The sequence below is a fragment of the Taeniopygia guttata genome, chromosome 20 (genome assembly GCF_048771995.1).
Source record: "Taeniopygia guttata chromosome 20, bTaeGut7.mat, whole genome shotgun sequence".
Taxonomy (NCBI): Eukaryota; Metazoa; Chordata; class Aves; order Passeriformes; family Estrildidae; genus Taeniopygia; species Taeniopygia guttata.
Genome location: NC_133045.1, coordinates 1649194 through 1670758, shown reverse-complemented (window position 1 = coordinate 1670758; position 21565 = coordinate 1649194). Strand labels below are relative to the sequence as shown.

Below are 21565 nucleotides of genomic sequence, written 5' to 3'. Positions count from 1 at the left end.
CTAATAGATCTTTCTCTGGGTTATTTACTACTCAGTACAGGGAACTATAACTTCCAGTATAGTGCATTATATTTTGAAGCAACATTGCAGCAATTCTAGTCAAGCCAGCAAAACCAATTCTTAACGATTGATGCTACTCACCCAAACCAATGACCACGGGCAAACATTTCTCTCAGCCTCAAGGCATGACCTTGAGAGGCATCCTCACTCCAGGGAGGAATCTGCAGAAAGGAGACATGTGACATGAACCACTTTGGTGAGAGCAGGAGAAACCTGCCATGCATGGAGCTTTTTCATTTGTCCTTAGGAAACTGTTTATTCCCAGAGTCCCAGAATCTGGGGCTGGGGGAGGCTGGAGGCACCTCTGCAGGTCACCTTGCCCAGCCCCTGCTCCATCAGGGCCACCCAGAGCCGGCTGCCCAGGACACGTCCAGGTGGCTTTTGAGTCTCTCCAGGGATGGAGACTCCACCACCTCCCTGGGCACCTGCACCAGTGCTCAGCCACCCTCCCAGTGCAGAAGTGTCTCCTGAGCTCGGAGGGCCCCTCCTGTGTGTCACCTGGTGCCCAAGGCCCCTGGGGCTGTCCCTGGCTCTGTCCCCTCTGCAGCCTCCCCCCGGGTGTTTATCCCCAGGGATGAGATGCCCTGAGCCTGCTCTGCTCCAGGCTGGGCAGTGCCAGCTCTCTCAGCCTCTCCTCACGGCAGAGATGCTCCAGTCCCTCCATCATCTTCATGGCCCTGAGCTGGACTCTGTCCAGTCTGTCCCTGTCTCCTGTACTGGGCAGCCCAGCTCTGGGCCCAGCACTCCAGGGCTGGCCTCACTGGTGTGGAGCAGAGGGAAAGGATCCCCTCCCTCCACCAGCTGTGTCACAGCTGCCAGTGCAGCCCAGGACGCTGTTCTGCATTGCTGCAGGAGCGCATTGCTGGCCCGTGGGCATCCTGGTGTCCAGCAGGACCCTGCCAAACTTCAGTTTTTCAACTGGGTGGCCCCCAGCAGATACCAGTGCCTGTGCCTGTTCCTTCCCAAGGACACGGCTCAGCACTTGCCATTGAACTGTCACCCTTGTTGGACTGTCCCTCTGGATGGCAGCACTTCTCTCTGGCAGCTCAGCCACTGCTCCCAGTTTGTGGGAGGGCACACCCTGGCCCCACCACCCAGTTTACTAACAAAGGTGTCAGAAAGGACTGGGCTCAGCATTGTCCTCCAGGCTCCACTGCTAGACTTTGTGCCACTGATCACCAGGGTTCCAAGAAGGTAGATTCTGTGCAAGGTGTCTTTGCTTGTATGTACAAATTCAGAAAGAATTGGCAGGATTTATAACAGGGATTTCTGTTCCATATCTTATGTGGGAAAAAATGTAATGATCCATGCTCTCTCTCACTGGCAGTGGGTAAAGGAAAAGTGGTCCTGTGGTTGGTGACAGTGGATGTCACCTGCACAGGAACTGTGCCAGACTGGTGTGACATACTGTGGGAGGGAGCCCTCTGAGGAAGGTAAAAGCTGGGCTGTAGAGATCATGCAAAGACTATTCTTCAAAGCATAGAAGCCCCCTGTTTTTTGGAGATCAGGAACAATTCCTAGGCAAGGGCTGAAGCTGCAATTCTCTGAGATCCTTTCCCTCCCAGATCAAGTTTTCCATTAATGATGACAGACCAAATTTGAAACTTGTATAATTCACTCATCTTTCTATGACCTCTGCTAGGAGGGAGGAATTCTTGATCCTGAAAATACTCAAGAATTGGCTGAGGATGAGAAGGTCAAGGGTTGAGGGCATATTTTAAAATAACTTAGCAAAGTGAAAAGCAGAATCCCAACCCTGGGTTATAGGAGATCAAGTGAACCGGAAACTTGTGATCGACCTCATCTCAGAAAGGAGGAATGTGGAAGAAAAAATTGTGGAAGAAGAATCAAGTTATCCAGGAGGAGTGTACAGACATTCCTGTGGAAGCAGTTACGGAGTTAAGAAGAAGCCTGCCGTGCATCATGTGAGCAAGAATGCTGAGGGGGTTTATTCCACCATGATCATACATATCACAAGGTAGTTCCTAGCTCATACATAAACATTACTTCTCATGGAACTATTTTACCCACCTCTGCCTCTTGCTGGAAGTCCTTTTATGGTCTTGGAGGATCATCTAAAGAGATCTCTGGTGGTCATATGCACTGTGAGCCCTCCAAATTGGAAGTGCCTTTGCCTTGAACTTCTCTTAGGGCAGGCACTGTTGTTTCTTGTCACATAACTGTGCCACAAAACCCACTTAGGTGCCTTATAATCTGTTTTTCCTCTGCTTCCAGTTCTGTTCAACATCCCGTGTGTCTACTTTTACATTCCTTTCTCTCATCTGCTAGTTAGTCTTTAAGCTGTATCTTGCAACCAAAACTTGCTGTTTTCCATGTTTTCTGTCACAGTGAGTAGCAGCAATGCATCCTCCTGGCTGGAGCCACCCCCATTTCTATGGTCCCTGAGGCTGACAGACACGCCACGCACTGGTGGCATGTCCAGCCTCAGCTCAGCTCGCATCCCTTGCCCAGACAGGGGAGAGCCACAGGCAGCAGAGGCAGAAGCCATGTGCTCAGGCTGCCCCGCCTTGAAGGCACAAAAGCCTCCACCTTCTACTGGTCAAGGGTCAAGGCACCTGTCAGGGCACCTGAGCCTTCAGCGCTGAGCGATGGCACCCCACTTCTGCAGCCTTGGCCCAGTCAGATGACCCTGTCTCCTGAGGAGCTGCCCTTTGACCTTGGCAGGGACCACTCAATGGACATGATGCCATGGCAGCTTGGTAAGCCCTGGATTTGTCATCACTATGGTGATGTTTCACCTCAGCATAGAATCCCAGACTGGTTTGAGCTGGAGAGACCTCAAAGCTCATCCTATTCCAGCCCCTGCCATGGGCAGGGACACCTGCCACCAGACCAGGTTGCTCCAAGCCCCCTCCAACCTGGCCTCAGACACTTGCAGGGATGGGACAGCCACAGCTGCTCTGGGCAACATGTGCCAGTGTCTTACCATCCCCACAGGGAAGAGTGTGGAGTTGTGTTTTTAGCTTCCACTATATGTATGTTCAAAATGGTTTAGCCCTCTGTACCCTCCTGTGCCCTTTTGGTTCATCCCAGGTTTTCCCATCAGTACCTGTGTGTCCCATCAATCCCAAAAACCCTGATCCATGCCCCTGCCTCCTCCTGGGTGACTTGTCCACCCTTCCCCTTGGTCTGGAGGCTTCTGCCAGGGTCACTGAGTGACTGGACAATGGCCTGGGGTCCCTCCCCTCCTCCCTTCTAAGTGGATACCCTGGTTGTCCTTCCCTCGGAGGGCCACACCCATGTCTTCTCCCAAATGGCTGATCGGGTTTCCCCGCCCTCCCTATATCAGGGCCTGTTCGAGGCTCAGAGCTCACCCTCTTCTGCTGGATCCCTTCGAGTGCAGTTGGGCTCCGGGGCTCTCCTCGGAGTCACAATAAATCTTGGACCTATCCCCAGAAGAGTGTCACCTCCTTCCTTGCCGGTGGGATCAGCAATATCCTTGGACCCACGAAGGCACGCTCTAAAGCCCTGCTGGGTTCAGCAGAGAGTGCCTCTCGCTGCTCTATCGCCCCGTGGAGAGCTAGCCAGGGCTGGCAAGAGATCTGCTCTTACGAAGTGGGGACAGGACATGGCAGTTTGGTGCCCAACATGGGACCAGAAAGACATTCTGACCCCACGGCAGAAGAATCCTGAGGTCCTTGGACTTTATCTTCACTGGCTGTCAAGCTACGTCCGGTGGCAGTAGGCTCCGTTTTAGGAGCAGCGCTCCCGGGGGACAGGTCTGGCAATTCCTGCACACACCGCAGGAATCGGACTTCCATCGGCATTCCACCGCCCGAGTGGAATAAAGCTGAGTCTGGGAAGAAGGGAGGGTAGGGGGAGGTGGTTTTAGGATTATTCCTATTTCTCATTTTCCTACTCTGTTTAATTGGTTCTAAAAGAAATTCATTTCCCCAAGGTGAGTCTGTTCTCACTGTGGCAGTAATTGGTGAGTGATCTCCCTGACCCGTGGGATTTTTATCACGTTTTCTTCTCCTTTTCAGTCAACGAGGGGACGTAATGGAGTGGCTCGGTGAGCCCCTGGCTAGCCAAAATTGACCAAACACAGTTCTCCAAACTCCCTCATCACCCCCTCCACCTTCTCCACACCTATTGCCCATGACTTCTTCATGTCCCTGACTCCACTGTCAGTGAAAGGTCTTCCAGCATTGCAGCATTTATTTTGCACTTTATTTACTGCACACTCAAGACACGCCAATGGCACAGGCAACTCTGTGATGTCCAGTGGTCTGGGCCCTGCTCTGCCACCAAAACTCCCCTGCCAGGGCTGGACAGTCTGGAATGGCCTGTGGCAGGTTTGTGGCAAGTCCACGGCGAGTCCACAGCAGGTCCATGGTGGGTCTCTGATGGGCGCCTGATGGTCCTTTGGCCCAGGTGCCGTGCGCCGTGGTAGGGACCTGTCACTTTCTGCCCACATGGTCCCTCAGTGTTACTAGCACTTTTTGTGCCCGCTTCAGGACCTCCTCCTCATCCACGCTGGGGAAGGCCTCACTGGGGGTCACGGGAAAGGGATGGTAACTCGGGTACTGTGTGGCCTTGCCGTCCGTACCACAGTCACACAGCCACTGCACGTCCAGGACAAGGCCCCTCAGCTCCGGCTCCTCCGCCTCCAGCCTTTGGGCCATACCCAGCAGCCCTCTATGGCCCGCAAAAGCTTCACCACGGCAAAGCACAGCCGCCACCAGTGCCTTCTCCAGGGCCTGGTGCACTTTGAAGAGCACCCAGTTGGGGCAGCAGTGCCGGATGTCATTGCGGGCTGCCTGCAGGTCACTCGTGGCCTGACACAGCCAACGCAGGGCCTCGGGGACGGATGGAGTCAGGGCCGTGAGCTCCTGGCTGCTCAGCCAGGAGCCACAGCCTCCCTGTCTGTGGTGCTGGGCAGCACTGCCAGGTTTGTATGGGACCCACCCCTTTGGCCCCCTGACATCATGCAGAGGCCTCAAGGTTGGCAGGCTGGGATCCTTCCATGGATCAGCTTCAGCCTCCTCCTGCAGCCTTTTCTCTGGCTCTGGTGCAGCATGCACCAGTGCCACACTGTTCTCCTCCAGAACCAAGGCCACGTCCTGTGGCTCCTGGCAGACCAGCATTTCACGCAGCACGGATAAAGCGCGTGCCTCCAGCTGCCCACCCAGGATGTTATTGATCTCCTGTGCCAGTGTCTCCACGACCCTCAGTTGCTGCCGGTTCAGCACCATGTCTACATGCTGGATGTAGAGGAGCCGCTGAGCACCACCAGACAGGCACGCATGAATAACTTGTGACTGGGAGCTGCCCTCCACCTTTGCCCCGCTGTGCACCAGCACAGTGCAGATGTCCTTGCAGCACTGCACTTTCACCTGCTCCACTGCAAAGCCACCATCCCCCTCCATTCCCATCATTGCCTTGGGGGTCTGCCAATGCAGCAGGGACTCCAGCCCCAGCCTAAACCACGGGGATACCAGCAGCGTCCGGAGACGCCTCTGCGCAGCGCACTGAGAGCTGTAACGACATGGCTGAGGACTACCCTCCTCCAGCTGCTTCTCTGTCACCTCTGAGAGCGCCCGTGGCTGCAGGTGTGCTGGCAGCCTTTGCAGCAGCCACCTGACATTACAGCCAGACACTGGCAGTGCAGCCATGAACACAAAGGTCTTCTCTAGGGCCCGAGCGGTCTCTGAGGGCACACAGTCATTGAAGCACAGTCTGTGGGATGGCTCCAGGCAGTCAGCAGTGCTCAGCAGATACAGCTCAGCCACAGCAGAGCAATCGGGGGGCTCCGGTTCCTCCCGCAGCAGCTGGAAGAAATGCCGTGTGGCCACCAGGACTGTCTTCTTCTGGCTACTGGAAAGGCTTCCAGTGCCATGGCTCTCCTGGTAGATTTGGGCCAGGACACGGCTGTAGTGAGTCAGTGTGGGGACCAGGACGACGCCAAGGTGTTGCAGGAGATCTGCAAAGGCAGCCACGTTGGGGTGAGGCGTGAGGAGGTAGGGGTAAAAGTCAGCCTCGTCTGGGAGGGATGTCACCACCTGCCGTGGCCTGGCCATGTCCCATGACTTGGCCAGCACCATGGGCAGCTCAGCCAGGTGCTCTGCGTCCACCTCCTTCAGATGAGTCTGCAGGAAGCTGTACATGCTCTGGAGCACTCTGGCCCGTGTGCTTACCTGCAGTTGTGTCGAGCAGGCTGCCCTGCACACATGCTCCAGGTTGGCCACCACCAGGGCAGTGGGTATCTCTACAAGGACTTCCATGGCCTTCAGGGACCTCTCCTCAAGTTCAAGGGATTCTGGCAGGATGGTGGCTGATGTCCACAGGAGCTCAGCCACATTTTTGCAGTAGGAAACGCTGCCTTTCAGAGCCACGGCCTTAGTGCAGTCTGCAAAAGGAGGGTGGAGGTTCACCAAGTTTGGGGGGATATCCAGTGGAGGCAGGAATTGGATTGAGGCAATTTTCCTCAGGAAACACACTGACTCAGGAGTTTCCAACAAGACTGCAAGTTGCTTGAGCATCTCCTGCTGTCGCTCCAGCAGTTCTGCAGCATGGCATGTAGCCTGAGTGGCTTCACGCTCTATCTCCTCAGCCAGTGCCACAAAGTCCTCTACAGAGAGGCTGGTGCGGACACCTGCCTTAAGGAAGAAATCCACAATTTCTTTGCAGTTCGAAGGTAGCTTATTAAAGAAAGACTTAGGCACAAAGCGGTTTTGGAGCCGCAGGGTGTGGAAGGAGGGCATGTCATGGTAGAAGTAGGAGGCCAGGCGCAGTGTTCTGTGGGCATCTGGTATAAAGGCCACCTTCTGAAAAGCTGCCACAATAGCGTCCACGCTCTGAGTGGAACACTTGGGTTGCAGGACAAAGAACAAGCATACAGCTTCCAGGAGGTCTTGCTGTGTGAGCTGGGGCAGCCGGGGAAGTACCACAGTCAGGAAGAGCTTCTGATCATCGGTGAACTCCCACTTCAAACGCTTGGCCAGCCATTGGTGGTGCGGGCTTGGTGTGAGAAGCAGCATGTCTTTGTCCAAGTCGTACAGGGTTTGGGCACTCGAGGGCACTGGCGGGAACTGTCTGCAGAGTAACAGCACCTTGCGGTAGGGAGCCACAGCTACGTAGCCCCCCCCAAACTTCTGGAAGAGAGGCAGATACTGGAGCTGCTCCAGTGCACGTGAATCCAGCTCTCCCTGCTGGACAAACCTTAGCAGGGCTGACACGTCCTGCTCCCCTAAATCCCCCCAGCACAGATCAGCTCTTGTGTCTGCCAGATGAGCCACTACAGCCCTGGGATCTGTAACCTGCAGTGCCCTTGGCTTCAGGCAACAGTAAGCAAATCTCCAGGGCAGCAGGGACTGCTGGAGCACAGGGATGCCCAGTTTGTGCAGCACCTTTTCCACTTCAGAGTGACACTCAAAAAGAACCTTGGAGAGAGACGATAGTGGCAATAGGTGCTTTGAGTCTGTCTTACTCCCCTGAGTAGGCAGCACTGCCATATTCTGGAGATGATTCACGAATGACTCCATGTCCACCTCTGAGGTCCTGGAGGGAACCATCCTGTCAAAGAAGGTCCACAGCTCCTTGAGCCAGTTTTCCCCCTCTCTGGTCCACTCCAGCTGACCCAATGCCTCCTGGATGAGTGGTGTGGCCTCTGGGAGGTCAAGCTCCTTCACAAAGCAAGGTGGGATCCATTCAGGAATACAATTTTGGGCAAAACGGTGGCTGTGCTTGGGGAAGAGGTGGGCAAAGGAGTTCTTGAAGACAGGGTGGTGGATGCTGAAAGCATTCAGAAGACCATCTTCTGTGGCCAGCAAGGGCAGGCCTTCCAGGTCTGCCTTGTCCCCTTCCCTGTGAGTACCTTGGGAGTGCCTGTTCCATCCTGTTAAGTACTGCAGCAGGTAGAAGCAGCTCTCTGGGGTCCTCAGGGGTGTCTCAGCCAGCCTGCAGGGCACAGGCAGAGCCAGGGCCTTGAGGAAGCACCGGAGAGAGGCTGGCCCTAAGACCACAGCATTCACCTGGGCTTCAACGAACTCCTCGCGGATCTGCTGCAGGTGGGTGAATGCTGGAACCAGTTTCATGTTCAGTTGCTGCAGCACTTCCTGGACTTTTGGCTGAGACTTCTCCTTGAGGAAGTATGGCTCTGTTAGCATGTCCGATCCACCTGGAGATGCCCATGTTATTCTCACCGTGTCAGATGACTTCCTGTGGTACACAGGCACCAGGGGCAGGCGTGCATGACTGATGTGCTTGTAGACCTCTCTCACCATGCCCTGGAAGACAGGTAACACTCTTTTTGTAACAGGGAAAAACTGGAGCAAGTGCAAGTCCAGGTGCTGCTGGCAGAGTTGCAGGGACCTGTACTGGAGCTTTTCTGGCTCCAGGGCTTTCCACTGCCTGGTGAGAAAGTAACAGTAGAGTGGAGCCACCAAGCGCCGGAGCAAGAAGTCATTCCAGGTTGCCTCTGTGCCGCCTTTGTCCCAGTGGAGACTGCACCTGGCCGCATCCACAGAGAAGTTAGCATTGATGTGCACAGGCAGCCCAGTGTTCAAGGGCAGTGGGAGGGTGCAGAAGGCTCTGCCTGTGACTCGGTTCAGAGGCTCCAGGCGGGCAGCCACAGCCCCATAGGGCAGCCATTTAAGCACCGGAGACTCCTCAGCCCCACCTTGCACCCCAATTTGGGCGACCACCCTCCACAAACTTGTGGTCTTAGCCATGCTATTTTTGACTTTCATGGTATAGGAGAAAGAGGTGGGGCTGTTCCCATCCACAGCTTTGCTTAATCTTGCATGAAAATCCTGTCTCAACTTTGCATCTTCCTCCGTGACCTTCGTGCTCACCCGCAGCTTCTGCACCAACTCTTTCCCAGCTGGGGGGATCTCAGAGAAGATGATGGTGTTGACATGCCGGAGGAAGAGCACCAAGTCCTCACCTTCCTTAGCCAGTGTTTCTTCCATGTCCTTGAGGTCTTGGTCTCGCACAACCATGTCAGACACCCTGGACTTGGCAGCCTCAGCTGCAGTGCGGAGCGGCAGCCGGAAAAGGACGCCCTGTTTCAGGTTGAAGAAGGATGGTAGGAAGGTGTCATAAATGTCTGGAAAATTTTTCTTGAAGTCAGTGTCAACAGCAAACATGCTACCAGGCTTCGCAGTTGTGGCTGTGGGCATGTAGTAGAGATGGGGATCAGAGACACACAGGGTACTGTCTGCAGTCAGGAAGGCTGGGCAGTCAGTAAAGTGGTAGACAGTGTTGAAGCCAAGGCCATATTTGCCTGTGACATCCTGCCGGCCTTGCTTGCCACCCACCCCCAGACGCTGAATGCCTTCAATGTCATGCTCCTGGAAGGGGCGGTCGTTGTAGATGCAGAGGGCAGGGCCCTGCAGGATGTTCCATTTCTCACTAAAAGTGGCCTTTGCTGGGTGCTGCCGGCGGTCCCACACAAAGTGCACAAGCCCCGCACCAGCATCATCCGCATTCTGGAGCACCTCCTTGACCATATCAGGAGCGGACTCAGAGTACTCCTTCAAGATGTTCTTCAGTCGTGTTGGCAAATCTTCGTGGGCACCAAATGGCTGTGCCCAGAGGCTCAGGTGATCAGTGAGGAGTTCACTCCTCTCCAGTGCTCGGTGGCGTATGGTGGCCACCCCACAGCGCAGGGCTGCATCTCGGGACAGCTGTTTATGGCACAGCAGGACATCTCTGTCCAACGGCATCCATGGTGCATCATTGAAGTAGAGCTTGTCCCATGGGTGCAAAATGCCCTCCTCATCAGGCAGAAAGAGTTGCTGGTTGTGGCAGGCATCTGGCTGGGTGCCATCTTCCATCAAGCCACAAGACACCAGCCGCAGGGCCAGATCCAGCTCCGTGGCCGGCAGTGGCTTTCCAGCATGTGTCTTTGCCAGGGTGCAGAGCACTTGGGCATAATCATTCCAGGTGAATGTGTGGCGCAGCCCCACACACTCCCAGAGCTCTCTGTAGGGCTTGTACTGCTCTTGGAGCTGATAAAGGTATGGGGCAGCCTCAAATGACAGTTTCTCAGCCACAGCTGTGACCGGCACAAAGTGGGAGCCCATCAAGATGAAGGGCTCCCCGGAGTCCACTGCAGAAGCTACCTCATCCCAGCTGGAGTGCTGTTCCTGGAGCATCATGTTCAGGTGCTTGTAGCAGCAGTTGGTGCTGTACTGCAGGGTCTCCAAAGGGAGAGTGTTGGAGAAATGTCTGAGTGCCCGCAGCTGCTCAAGGACCTGAGCTGATGATATCTGCCGGTCCAGCCCCAAGAAGGATGCTACCTCCTCGGAGAGGCTGAAGCTTTTCCCCAGCATTTTAGGAGCCAAGATAGGCTTGGTGAGTCCCACTAGTGGGTCATGGAGGTGATGGTAGAGCTGGGCAGCTGGCAGCAGCACAAGCTTGCCATTGCGTAGTACAGCAGGGAGGAAGGGCACAGTTTGGAAAGTGGCCTGCAGGGTGTCGTTTGTTCTCTTCTTCACTGCATCCTGAAGTAACTCGAGGATGCAGGCAGCCCTCTGGCAGCCCTGGGCACCATTCTTGGTCCAGAGAAGCTGCACAGTCTTTGCCCTCTCCAGCAGCTCTGGCAGGGCTACGGTGTTCTTCACCATGCCCAGCCTCTCCAGTTGGCTTAGTCTTTCCAGGAAGGCATGTCCAGTGGGGAAGCGCCCATCCTCAGGGCTGTATAAAGGGGCAGCGCGACCTCTGGGATGCACCAGGTGATAGATGAACTGCAGGTGGCCATGAGGGGTGGCAGGGATGCAGGGCACTGTCTGCAGCACTTTGTCCACATCCTCATGAGACATATCCAGCGCATGGAGCAGCAGCAGGTTCCGGTCAACGTCAGGGAGATTTTCCAAGTTGGGAAGCACAAGCTCACAGAGAAAGCGCTTCCAGTCATAGGTTCCAGCATCCAGCGCCTTCCCGAGGCCCTCCTGCACCTTCCCAGGCAAGGCCACAGCCAAGAGGGGATGGGGCACGGTGATGGCAAAGACTCGCTGCGCCACAGTACCCAGCTTAGGGTGTCTCTCTACAGTCTGGTGCAGGAAGCGGGCGTCCTGCAGTGAGCACCAGGAATGGCCATCAGAAAAGAGCCTTGGGCCACTCCTGGCTGCCACAGCCTGGTAGAAACCAGTCACAGCCTCTGTAAAGGGGTAACGGGCAGTGCTAATGTCTGGCCAGAAGAGATGATACTCATAGTTCTTCAACTCACCTGCCTCGTGCATGGCACGGAGATGGTCCAGTGCCCGCAGCCAGGCCGCCGGCACGGCATTGTGGAGCAGCACTCGGTTCCACTTGCCCCGCTCTGCCGTGTCCCACAGCCCTTTGCAATTTGAGAGGATGCTGAAGGCCCCGTGCACGTGGATTGGCAGCCCTGAGATGACCGGCATGGGAAGGTGGCAGAAAACTTGCCCCTTCTCAGCATCCAGACGTGGCACCCACTTGCCATCTTTGGCAGGGGCAAGAGGAAGGGCCACACCAGCCATGGGAAGTGGAGGATGGAGTCCTGCCTGTGTGTTCTGGTGAAACAGTTCCAGCAACTCCCCATCACCCTGACACACCAAAACCAGGTAGTGCCACACTGTCCTGGATCCCTCCTCACAGGCTGAGAGCTGCTCAATGGCTGCCCAACTTGGGGGATCCCCAGGGGACCCCAAGCCTCGGATCTCCTTTCGCTGCAGCATGGCCAGAGGCATGGTATCCTCTGTAGAAGTGGCCGTGTCTGGCAGCATCTCCAGAGACAGCTCCCTCACGTTCTTCAGGAAGAGCAGCAGGAGCCTGTTAGAGCCAAGGAAAGCAGTCCCAAGGGACTGGATGCGCTCTGCACCAAAGGCCTCAGAGCAAATCTGCGATGTCACAGCTTCCTCTTCAGTGCGAAAAGGCAAGCGGAAAAGGCTCCCTGGAAAGGGTCCTGGCTCAGGCAGGCAGCAACCAAAGATACCGTTGTAGGGCTGGAACTGCTCAGCAAAGACACGGAGGATGCGTGGCCGGCTAGAGAAGTCCAGGCGGATGCCAGGGGAGCCGGCCCTGGGGATGTGCTTGCTCAGATGGGTGCCATTGGGATCAAAGATGAGCAGTGTCTCCCCGCTCAGCACTGCTGGCACATCCGTGACACGGTAGACAGAGCTGAAGCCCAGACCAAAGCGCCCGATCCGGCCTGCCTGGCCCTCCTTTGTGGCAGCCCCAATCCGGGTGATGTTCTGGAAGTCATCCTCTGAGAACAGGGCATTGTTGTAGGCCCAGAGGGCTGGGCCATGGCAGGCAGCCATGCCTGGGTCTAGCAGCCCAGAGGTGGCCGTTCTGTGGCTCCGCAGGTCCAGGAGGAAGCGGCACACAGTAGCGCTGGCATCCTCTGCGTTCTGGACCATCTCCGTGAAGAGATCGCCCTCCTCGCCATACTCCCGGAGGATGTTGCGGAGGCGTAGAGTGATGGGCTCTGAGGGGCCACAGGCTGTGAATGGCTCCGGGCCCAGCACCCGTGTACTGAGACACTCCGTGCCCAGGAACATGGCTGTGCTGGAAGGCACTGCCTCGTGCACCACCTCTGCAACATCCTCCTCTTCCTCCAGCTCCATGTCCAGGTACACGGCAGAGGCAGCTGGGCGGAGGGCAAAGCCCGAGCCCTGCGGGATCCTCACAGGAACTGGCACAGTGCCCTTGCCCTGGTGGCCCCGTCCCTTCAGCCACTCCAGGACTGCTACAACCACCTGCAACTCTGTGGCAGTGCCCGCTCTGGAGCTGCGCCTGTCTATGTCCTGCCCCAGGGAGCGCAGGGCCGACACCGCCCTCTCCTCACTCACCCCGTCAGCCACCCCCCAAGCCCTGAAGAGGCAGCTGTAGGGCAGGAAGTCAGGGGGCACCCGGGGCACCAGCAGCCCCAGCTCCAACTTCTCAGGATAGCCCAGTACAGCATCACGTGGCAGGACAAGCCCACACTCAGTCCACACAACAGCACCATCTGGGGCAGTCCCAAAGGCCTTCAGGTTTTCCTGCATGTGCCACTAGATGGGCTGGAGAGCGGGACCCACCTCATCCATGTCCCCACGCCCCGCCAGCTTTCTCAGCTGCTCCCACACTCTCTCCAGTGGTGGGGTCTGGCTCAGCCCCAGCTTCTTCTCTGCCTCAGGCACAAAGGCATCAGTCAGGGGCATGGCAAGCCCCACCAGGGATTGGTACTGCATGGATCGCAGCTCCTTGGGGGGCAGGAAGGGCTGCCCAGGCTCTCCTCTGCACTTGGAGTGAGGTACCCATGGCAGGGCCTGGAGCTGCCTGAGCTCTGCAGCGCTGAAGCCATCCAGTGCCTTGGGCTGGTTGCAGACTGTGATCAGTGCTTCAGCCCTGTCCAAAGCTGCCGTGCCGCCCTGACTGACTTTTGCTGCAGCTGCCAGGATGTCTGAGGGCAGCAGGCACCCCTGACCGTGCCGCAAGCCCACGGCCCTCAAGGCACGGAGGACAGATGGATTGTGGAAGGCAGCAGGAGGAAAGCGCTCGGGTGCCAGCAGGGCCTGCAAGGTGCTGTCACAGGGGTCGTAGAGGTCTTGTGGGTATGCGAGGCCATCAGGGGTCTCCAGGAAGGCCAGCTTGCTGCAGGCCTGCTGGAGCGGGGGGCTCTGTGCAAAAACAGTGTCTCCGTGCTGCAGTACCCAGAGCAGGAGAGCCTGTGTCTCAGCCACTCTCCCCGCATATGCGCCTTGGGCCACGGCTCTGATGGCCTTCAGCATCACACAGGCTGCACTGATGAGGGGCCTCTGGAGCCCCCCGAGTAGCCGCCGGTCAACTTCATCCCGGCACCGCAACACGGCCTCCGGCAGCACCACATCTTGGGGCAGCTCCAGCTCTGGCTCCAGCACCGGGGTGGCAGCGGCTGGCACCAGCCCCGTGGGTTGTGGGGTGGCCAAGCAGGGCAGTGGCAGAAAGAGGGGCAGAGCAGCCAGAGTGCCCATGTCCTGCTTGCTCAGGGATGGGACGTCTGCCAGATAGAGACGGAGGACGACCACATCTGCATCAGGAAGCGAAGCCATGCGGGAGGCCAGTGCTGCAGGCCCCTGCCTGCCCAGGGCCCGCAGGGCATTGAGGGGGGATGGAGGCAGGACATAGCGGGACAGGGAGCGGTGCCACATGCTTGGTGGCACCACAGGGCAACCCAGAATCTCCAGCACAGAGGCCACAGCAGGTGGCAGGAGCTGGTCCTCCCATACTTGGAAGATAAGACTGGATTCAGGTATCAGTGGAGCCAGACGGACAGTGGGGGCATCCAGTGAGGACAGAGCTATGAGAGGGAGCCCCTCCAGAGGGCCCAGGTCTTCCACGTGGTGGGCCAGAAATTGCCACAGGGCTGGGAACCAGGAGGCTGGGGGCTGGGGGAGCCCTTGGGCTGGGCACCAGGTCACTGGGGTTGAAGACTGGGATGTCCAGGTGGGGGGCAGAGCCAAGCGCAGGGTCTGTACAGTCACGGCTGGATCCAGCAGAACCAGGTTGGGGAAGAGACCTGTGTACGAGAGGCAGAGGCTGGACTAGAAACCTGTGGGACCTGGGACCTGGCAGGGAGGGGGACACAGGATGTGGGAAAAAGAACTGCAGGGGATGGGTGGCCCCCATGGGGGATGTGGGAGGACCTGGGCTCTGGAGGGATGGTGGATACCCTTAGTAGGAGCACAGAGAACCCAAAAACCCCAGATGGGTGGGGATATAAGGAAGAGATGTGGGAGGTAAAAAGGTGTTAGGGGAACCAGTATTGGGGAGCACAGAGATCTTCAGATGAGGAACACAGTGAGACCCAGGACCCGAGGGAGCACAGAGGGGACAGAGCAATGTGGGAAGAACAGCAAGCACATGCATCTCCAGAGCGACAGGGAAGTACAGGGAGATACTGGGGCTGCAGAGGAACCCAAGGTGTACAAGGTTACCTGGGGATGCTGGGATTTAGGGGGGGCAAGCAGGGGACGTAAAAGTGGTCCAGAGACTCCCATCTCTTACCCTCCTTGGCAATGCCCCGCAGGAGGCTGTCCAAGCCTGGCTCCAGGTCTGAGGGCAGGAAGGACCCGGCCAAGCCAGGCAGGAGCTCCCTGTGGGAACAAACAGATGTCCTGGGGGACCAGAAGGGTAATGGGGAGCAGCTTTCTGGGCACCTGCCTCAGCTCCCACTTGGTGACACTAGGTGAGAGAAGGAGGGCAGTGAGGAGCCCAAATATCCAGGGCCAAATATCCAGGTTTGGCCGTGCCTCCCGTCCCCAATTCAAGAGCAAGAGCTGTGACTGCGGGCAACTGGCTGTGCTGCCCACTCTGCAAGGAACAGAGCTGCCGGGGGCCGTGGGCTCACCTGGGGCAGTCGGATGTGTCCACGTAGACAACGGCTGACGCAGTTCCAAAGGCCACGAAGGTTCCGTCGGCGCGAGGCAGGAGGGGGAGGCCCCAGAGCTCAGCGTGGCAGCCATCCCCGGCCACGTAGCGCAGCAGGCAGAGGCGGCCGGCAGCCGGGAGCTCTGCGGCCCCGTGGCGCCGCAGCACCTCCCGCACGTGTCCCGCCGTGGCCTCCCGCAGACCCTTGGGCATCCCCAGAGTCAGCCCCCTCCACACGTGGGGCGGGACCTCGGCCACCGGCTCCCCGGCTGCCACCAGCAAGGCCTGGATCGCTGCCGTGTGGCAGCATCGCCCGCAGCCTCTGGCAGCAGCACAGCCTCGAGGGCCCGCAGCCGCCCCGCCGCCCCGTCTGCGGCCGGCAGCAGGACGGGGGCAGCCGCCAGCTCCTGGCACACACGGCTCACCAGGCTGTGGATCCGGCCGGAGCTCGGCGTGCGCTCGGGGTCTGGCCACAAGCTGTAGGCATCTGCACCGGGCAGCGCCACGGCCATGGCGGCCAGGTGGCTGTAGACCCGGGGCAGGAGCTCGAGCAGCAGAAGAGCATTCCAGTGGGCATCTTCCTCACCCTCCTCACCTTCCTGGGGCCAGCGGAGATGGCGGCGATCATCAGAGAGGGCAAAGGGAGCACTGGCATGGACGGGCAGCCCTGTGGCCGTCTCATCAGTGGCTGGCAGCGGCAGGAAGCAGCAGAGCCGCCCTTGGCAGGCCCCGTGGAGGGGGTGTGCCAGGCTCACCTCAGGGCTGCACCCCAGCTGTCTGCCCAGAGCCACAACTGGCCCCTCAGTGGCCCTGCCCGTAGCCACCAGCCACTTGCTGCCAGTACCAACCCCATCCCTGTGCAGGGCCACCAGGCACCACGCCAGACTCAGCCCCTCACCCCCCGATGGCACTGGGACAGGGAGAGGCTGAGGGGATGCCACAAGTGTTCCCATGAGTGTCTGGACCCCATCAGGGGCCACACGGTGCAGGGCCACGCGGCGGACATGGCGGAGGAAGAGGAGGGCAGGAGGGGCCTCTGTGAGGAAAGTCTGCATGAGGCTGCAGATGCGCTCAGCATTGGAGACCCCTGCAGCAATTTCTGAGGGTTGCCGGCGAAGGGGGAAGCGGAAGAGGGTGCCCTGGGCTGAAGCACCGTGCTGTCCCACAGCTTCCAGCCCAGCCCAGCCCAGAAGGGCTCAAAAAGGCCAGGAAGGTCCTGGGCTTCAGAGACGTCCCAGCGCTTGCCAGCACCAGGCAGCACCTGGCATTCAGGGTCCAGCACGCCCAAGTATGGGGGGCTCAGCACACCTGGTAGGTCTGGAGACAAGGGAACCGTAAGGCCACAGAGATGACATGGACACCACTGCCTTCCCAGATCATCCCAAGCCATCAATGCCCCAGATGCCCACCCAATGGCCCCACGTTTATCCCCACGGTGCCTCCCATCATCCAAAGCTTAATCCCAACTCAGCAGTCCTCCCTCAGTTTGTCCCCCTAGCCCTGCTCTCCACTGCCAGCCAGCCTCCCTCCAGCCTCCTAGTGCTTCAGGTTTCCAGCTTCAGGTTTCCTCACTTTGGACACGGCCCTCCATTTTGCACACCCCCAGTGCCCCCCAGTTCTCCCCAGCACCTGTAGTTTGGTGCCTGCAGTAAAACCCACATCCCCGGTTCAGTCCCAGCTGGGGCTCCCAGTGCCACTCACCGGTGAGGTGGTAGACAGAGGTGAAGCCCAAGCCGAAGCGCCCCACGCTGTGAGGATCCTGCCGCTTGTGTGACACCCCTGGGCGCTGAATCCCTGTCCAGTCCTGGGGCGACATCACGGCATCGTTGTAGGCCAAGAGAGCTGGGCCTGGTGGTCAGCACCATCCATGGATAAGGGGGGAAGTGGGACATGGAGTGGGAATTGTCATTCACACTCAGTGTTCCCACAAGCTCCAGTCCCACAAAACTCCCCTCAGTAACACTGAGTCCTCCCAGTACCCTCAGTGCTCCCAGCACATGCCAGAACCCCTCACCAGTTCCACTTCCCCCAGTCCCTCCCAGCACCAGCCAGTGCCCCCCGAGAGCTTCATCCCGTTTCTCCCGGTGCCCACAGTGCCTCTCACCCTGGGTGCCCTCCAGGCCCCCTCCGGTGATGTTGAATTCCCGCTCATCCGACACAAACACGACCTCCTTAGCGCCAGCGTCATCTGCGTTCTGCACCAGCTCCTGGAATTGGAGATCAGTGCCCGGTCACCTGGGCCCTCCAGGCCCTGAGAAGAGCATCAACCCTCTCTCCCAGCTGGGCACCAAGGCCCTGGGCTGGTGCTGGACAGGGACCAGCCCCACTGCCTGCAGTAACGCTGCCCTGCTGGGCAGGAGATCCCGGATGGGTGATGTGCATCTGACCTTGAGGATCTGCCCTCCGTCCGGGTACTTCTGCAGGATGCTGGACAGGTAGTCAAGGAAGCTGGGTGCCCGCTGGCAGAAGGTCTCCCTGTAAAGCAGAGAGAGGGAGAGAAGGTGTGGGGGCGGCTCTGTAACCAAGATGCCCATGTTCTCCTTGGATCCCACAGGATGTGCCTCTCCTTGGAAAGGGTCAAGGACCCCATCTCCTTCCAGGACCCACTGAAACAACCACCTCCAAGGATGACAACTACACTTCCCCAAACCCCTATCTCTTCCTGGGATGCTCCAGTGCACTGCTTTTGCCTGGGATAGAGTTAATTTTCTTCCCAGAACTGTGTCCAGGGCTACATTCAGGATTTAGCATGAGAACAGTGTTGGCTGCACACAGATGTTTGGGTTGGAGCCCAGTCAAGACTTTTCAGTGTCCCATGCTCTGCCAGCAAGGGGAGAGCATGGCCAGGAGACCCAACCCAAAGTGGCCAGAGGGATATTCCGGACCACAGAACCTCCTGCCCAGTACAGTACTGGGAGGGGGTTGGCCAGGAGCCACTGATCACTGCTGTGGGATGGGTGAGGCATTGGTTAGTGGGGCATGAGCAACTATTGGGCATTACTGGTTTCTCTTGGGTTTTATTCCATTCTCTCTCCTTTTCATTCCTATTAGTAGCAGCAGTGACATCAATCTATTTAGTGTTGTTTCAATCATTAAACTGTTCTTGTGTCGGTTCAGAGGCTTTACCTTTTCGTTTTGATTCTGCCCCACTGGGAACAGCAAGTGGCTTTATGGTGTGAGCTGCGGGCAGGGCTTAAACTGTCCTGAGGGTTTGGGTAACCACAGAGTACCGTGAAGGGAAGGGGAAAGGGAAGGGGAAAGGGAAGGGGAAGACTATGCTGGAAGACTTGTCTCATAGCCTGGCCCTCGCCGGAGAAAAGCCTAAGGTGTAATTAGTGACAGTTCCCACTGGATGGCTCCCGAAGCCCAGCGGGGACGGCAATGCTGAGCACAGCCGGCAGCTTCGATTCAGCTCCAGCCGTTCTCTCGTAGCACAGCTCCGTGTTACCAACCACAACACAATGATAACCTAAGCCCAGAGCCAAGGGAGGATGAACATTCCCACGGGGTTGCACGCACCAGGAAGGGTTTTTATAAAATGCACCTGTGAGTGCACGGGCAGGAACTCCGAGAGCAAACTGTGACCCACAGCTGTTAAATAAATACAAGAGATGCTCACAACAACTTTGTTTTAACACACTCTGCTCAGATCTGTTGTTATCTCAACTCTTTGTGCCCCAGTTGAGAACCAAGAAGGACTGTCGTGGCTGAACCCCAGCCAGTAACTCAGTCCCACACAGCTGCATGCTGCTCTGGAGAGATGGGGGAGAGAATCCAGAAATGGTAAAGAATAGTTAAATAACTGAAACAAGACTAAATATACTGACATTACTGCTGCTACTACTATTAATAGTAATGGGAAGGAGAGAGAACAGAATAAAACCTGAGAGAAACCAGCAGTGCTCGGAAGTCGCTCATCACCCACTGACCAATGCCTAGCCTGTTCCCCAGTAGCAATCGGTGGCTCCTGGCCAACCCCCTCCCAGTTTCTGGACTGGGCAGGAGGTTCTGTGGTCCAGAATATCCCTCTGGCCGGTTTGACTTGGGTCTCCTGGCCGTGCTCCCCTTGCTGGCAGAGCACGGGACACTGAAAAGTCTTGACTTGGAGTCAGCTCAACGGGGCCTCAGCGTGTTACAAACGTTGTTCTCACTTTGAATCCCCAACACAGCACTGGAGCAGCTTCTGGGGAGAAAATTATCTCTCTCCCAGTCAAAACCAAGACATCCAGCAGCCCCCAGTGAAAAACCCTCCCTGTGAGCCCTGACCGCTGCAGTCCCCACCTCCCTCAGTCACCCTTCAGTTGTCCCCAGCACCCCTTGAGCCCCCTGCCCCACCCACGGCCCCTGTGACCCCCAGAACACTCCAGCCATGCCCTGTCTCCCCCCACAAACACCCAGAGGTGCCCCCAGACCCACTCACGCCTTCAGCTGCTTGAGGGCCATGGTGGGCAGTGCGGGGGACCCCTGCCCACTCCTGGAGCAGCTGGAGCAGCTGCTGCTGCCCCGTGCCGCTGCCGCCGCTGGCGCTCGGAGCTCCGCTCCGGCCCTGCTCCGCCCGCTGCTCCTGGTCCCGCCTCCCTGACCAAGAGTTTCGATTCCCCGTTGCACACGCTCATTCGGGGAAATGTGCTGGTTGGTTTTTTTTTTGTTGTTTTTTTTTTGTTTTTTTTTTTTTTGGGTTTTTTTGGGGTTTTTTTGTTTTGTTTTGTTGGGTTTTTTTTTTTTGTTTGTTTGGTTTTTTGTTTTTTGTGTTTTTTTTTTTTTTTTTGTTTTTTTTTTTGTTTGGCTTTTTTTCTTTCTTTTTTTTTTTTCTTTTTTTTTTTTTTTTTCTTTTCCCCAAAAATAGCGGCGAGGAGCAAGGAGACATGAGGGAGGACCGAGGACCGGGGCAGGAACTTGCCTATATAAAGCGGGGATATGGGAATGTGGATACCTGGATGGGGTATGGGAATACATGGATATTGGATAATATTTGTTTAGATTTAGAGATGGGGTAACTGAGAGGTGTTTTAAAAACTTTTATTCTATTTTCACTCTCATGAGAAGGATGAGACAATACAGATGCTATAATTCACACCACCACAATCAGAAGCCAACTATTTCCTAATTACAATACACTACAAGTGTTTCTTGGCCTATCAGCTTTAGCCACACCATGCTATAGATGCTTTAAAGCCAAGCATCTAAAACAACTCCTTGTGGAGTTCCTCATGGAACCTGCATCTTTCATAGTTCTATTTCTCTAAAGTACCCAGTCTTATTTGCAAGGCCATCTTTTGAAACTTTTCCCTAGATCCATTTCTCTCTCAACAATACCTGATCTATTCCATGGCATTTCTAAGTCAGCATTTCTTATCTCAAAGTTTGCATATGGATGAGGATGTGTGAGCGTTCCATCAGGCCTTGAGAACTCTCTACAAATCTGTTTCCCACATGTGGGGATAGGGCTACAGGGATATGGAAATGTGTAGGGATACACCTACAGGGATGTAGTATGGGAATACGAGGGGATATGGCTACAGGGATGTAGTATGTGAATATGTGGGGACACTGCTGTGGGCCCAGGGCCATCAGGGCCTGGTCTCCTGCCTCAGACTGGCCTGCAGAAACACCTGAACTGTCCTGGGCCAAAGGGCTCTGTCAAAGGGCTCATGGGACCATATGCAGATCTCTTGCACTGTAGAGATTACATAAGACATATATCAGCCCCATGGACTGTTACAGACCACGTGGGGACCACACGACTTCACAAGGACACCACATTGAGGCTATGTGGACTGCAGAGTGAAGGCAAAAAGACCACAAAGACATGAGACCACTTGGAACCTATGAAGAAGGAGCCTGTAGGACACAGCGACTTGGGGCAAATGTAGGACAAATTTCAGGGGATGCAGTGAGGCACCTCTGCAGGGAAGCCTCCTCACTTCTTCCTTCTTTCACCTTTCTGCTGAGTGCGATGGTGCTCAGGTCAGTGCTCCACCGCTTTGACCCCTCTCCAGGCAGATTCCCATTCATCCAAGATCCTCATCCCTGCGACCCTCAGAGCTGTGGTGGGACTGCAGATAGCCATGGGCCTCTGCTCCATGTTTCCCCTCTGCAGGGAGGGGGATGAGCCCTGCAGTGCTGCCAGGAGCTCTGGCCAGCTGGGGGACAGTGGGACACACAGCTGCTGCTGCTACTGTGC

General features: G+C 56.8%; 1 protein-coding gene across 1 annotated transcript; it reads right to left on the bottom strand.

Annotated features, from left to right (window-relative positions):
• Window positions 1–4229: 4229 nt before the first annotated feature.
• Window positions 4230–19926, bottom strand: LOC140680362 (sacsin-like). The gene is given in 9 exon segments (XM_072917046.1): window positions 4230–14530; window positions 15019–15107; window positions 15362–15677; window positions 15680–16568; window positions 16571–16698; window positions 17083–17229; window positions 17486–17588; window positions 17769–17856; window positions 19802–19926. Coding segments are annotated over 9 exon segments (11832 nt in total). The 5' UTR covers window positions 19825–19926; the 3' UTR covers window positions 4230–4481.
• Window positions 19927–21565: the final 1639 nt, after the last annotated feature.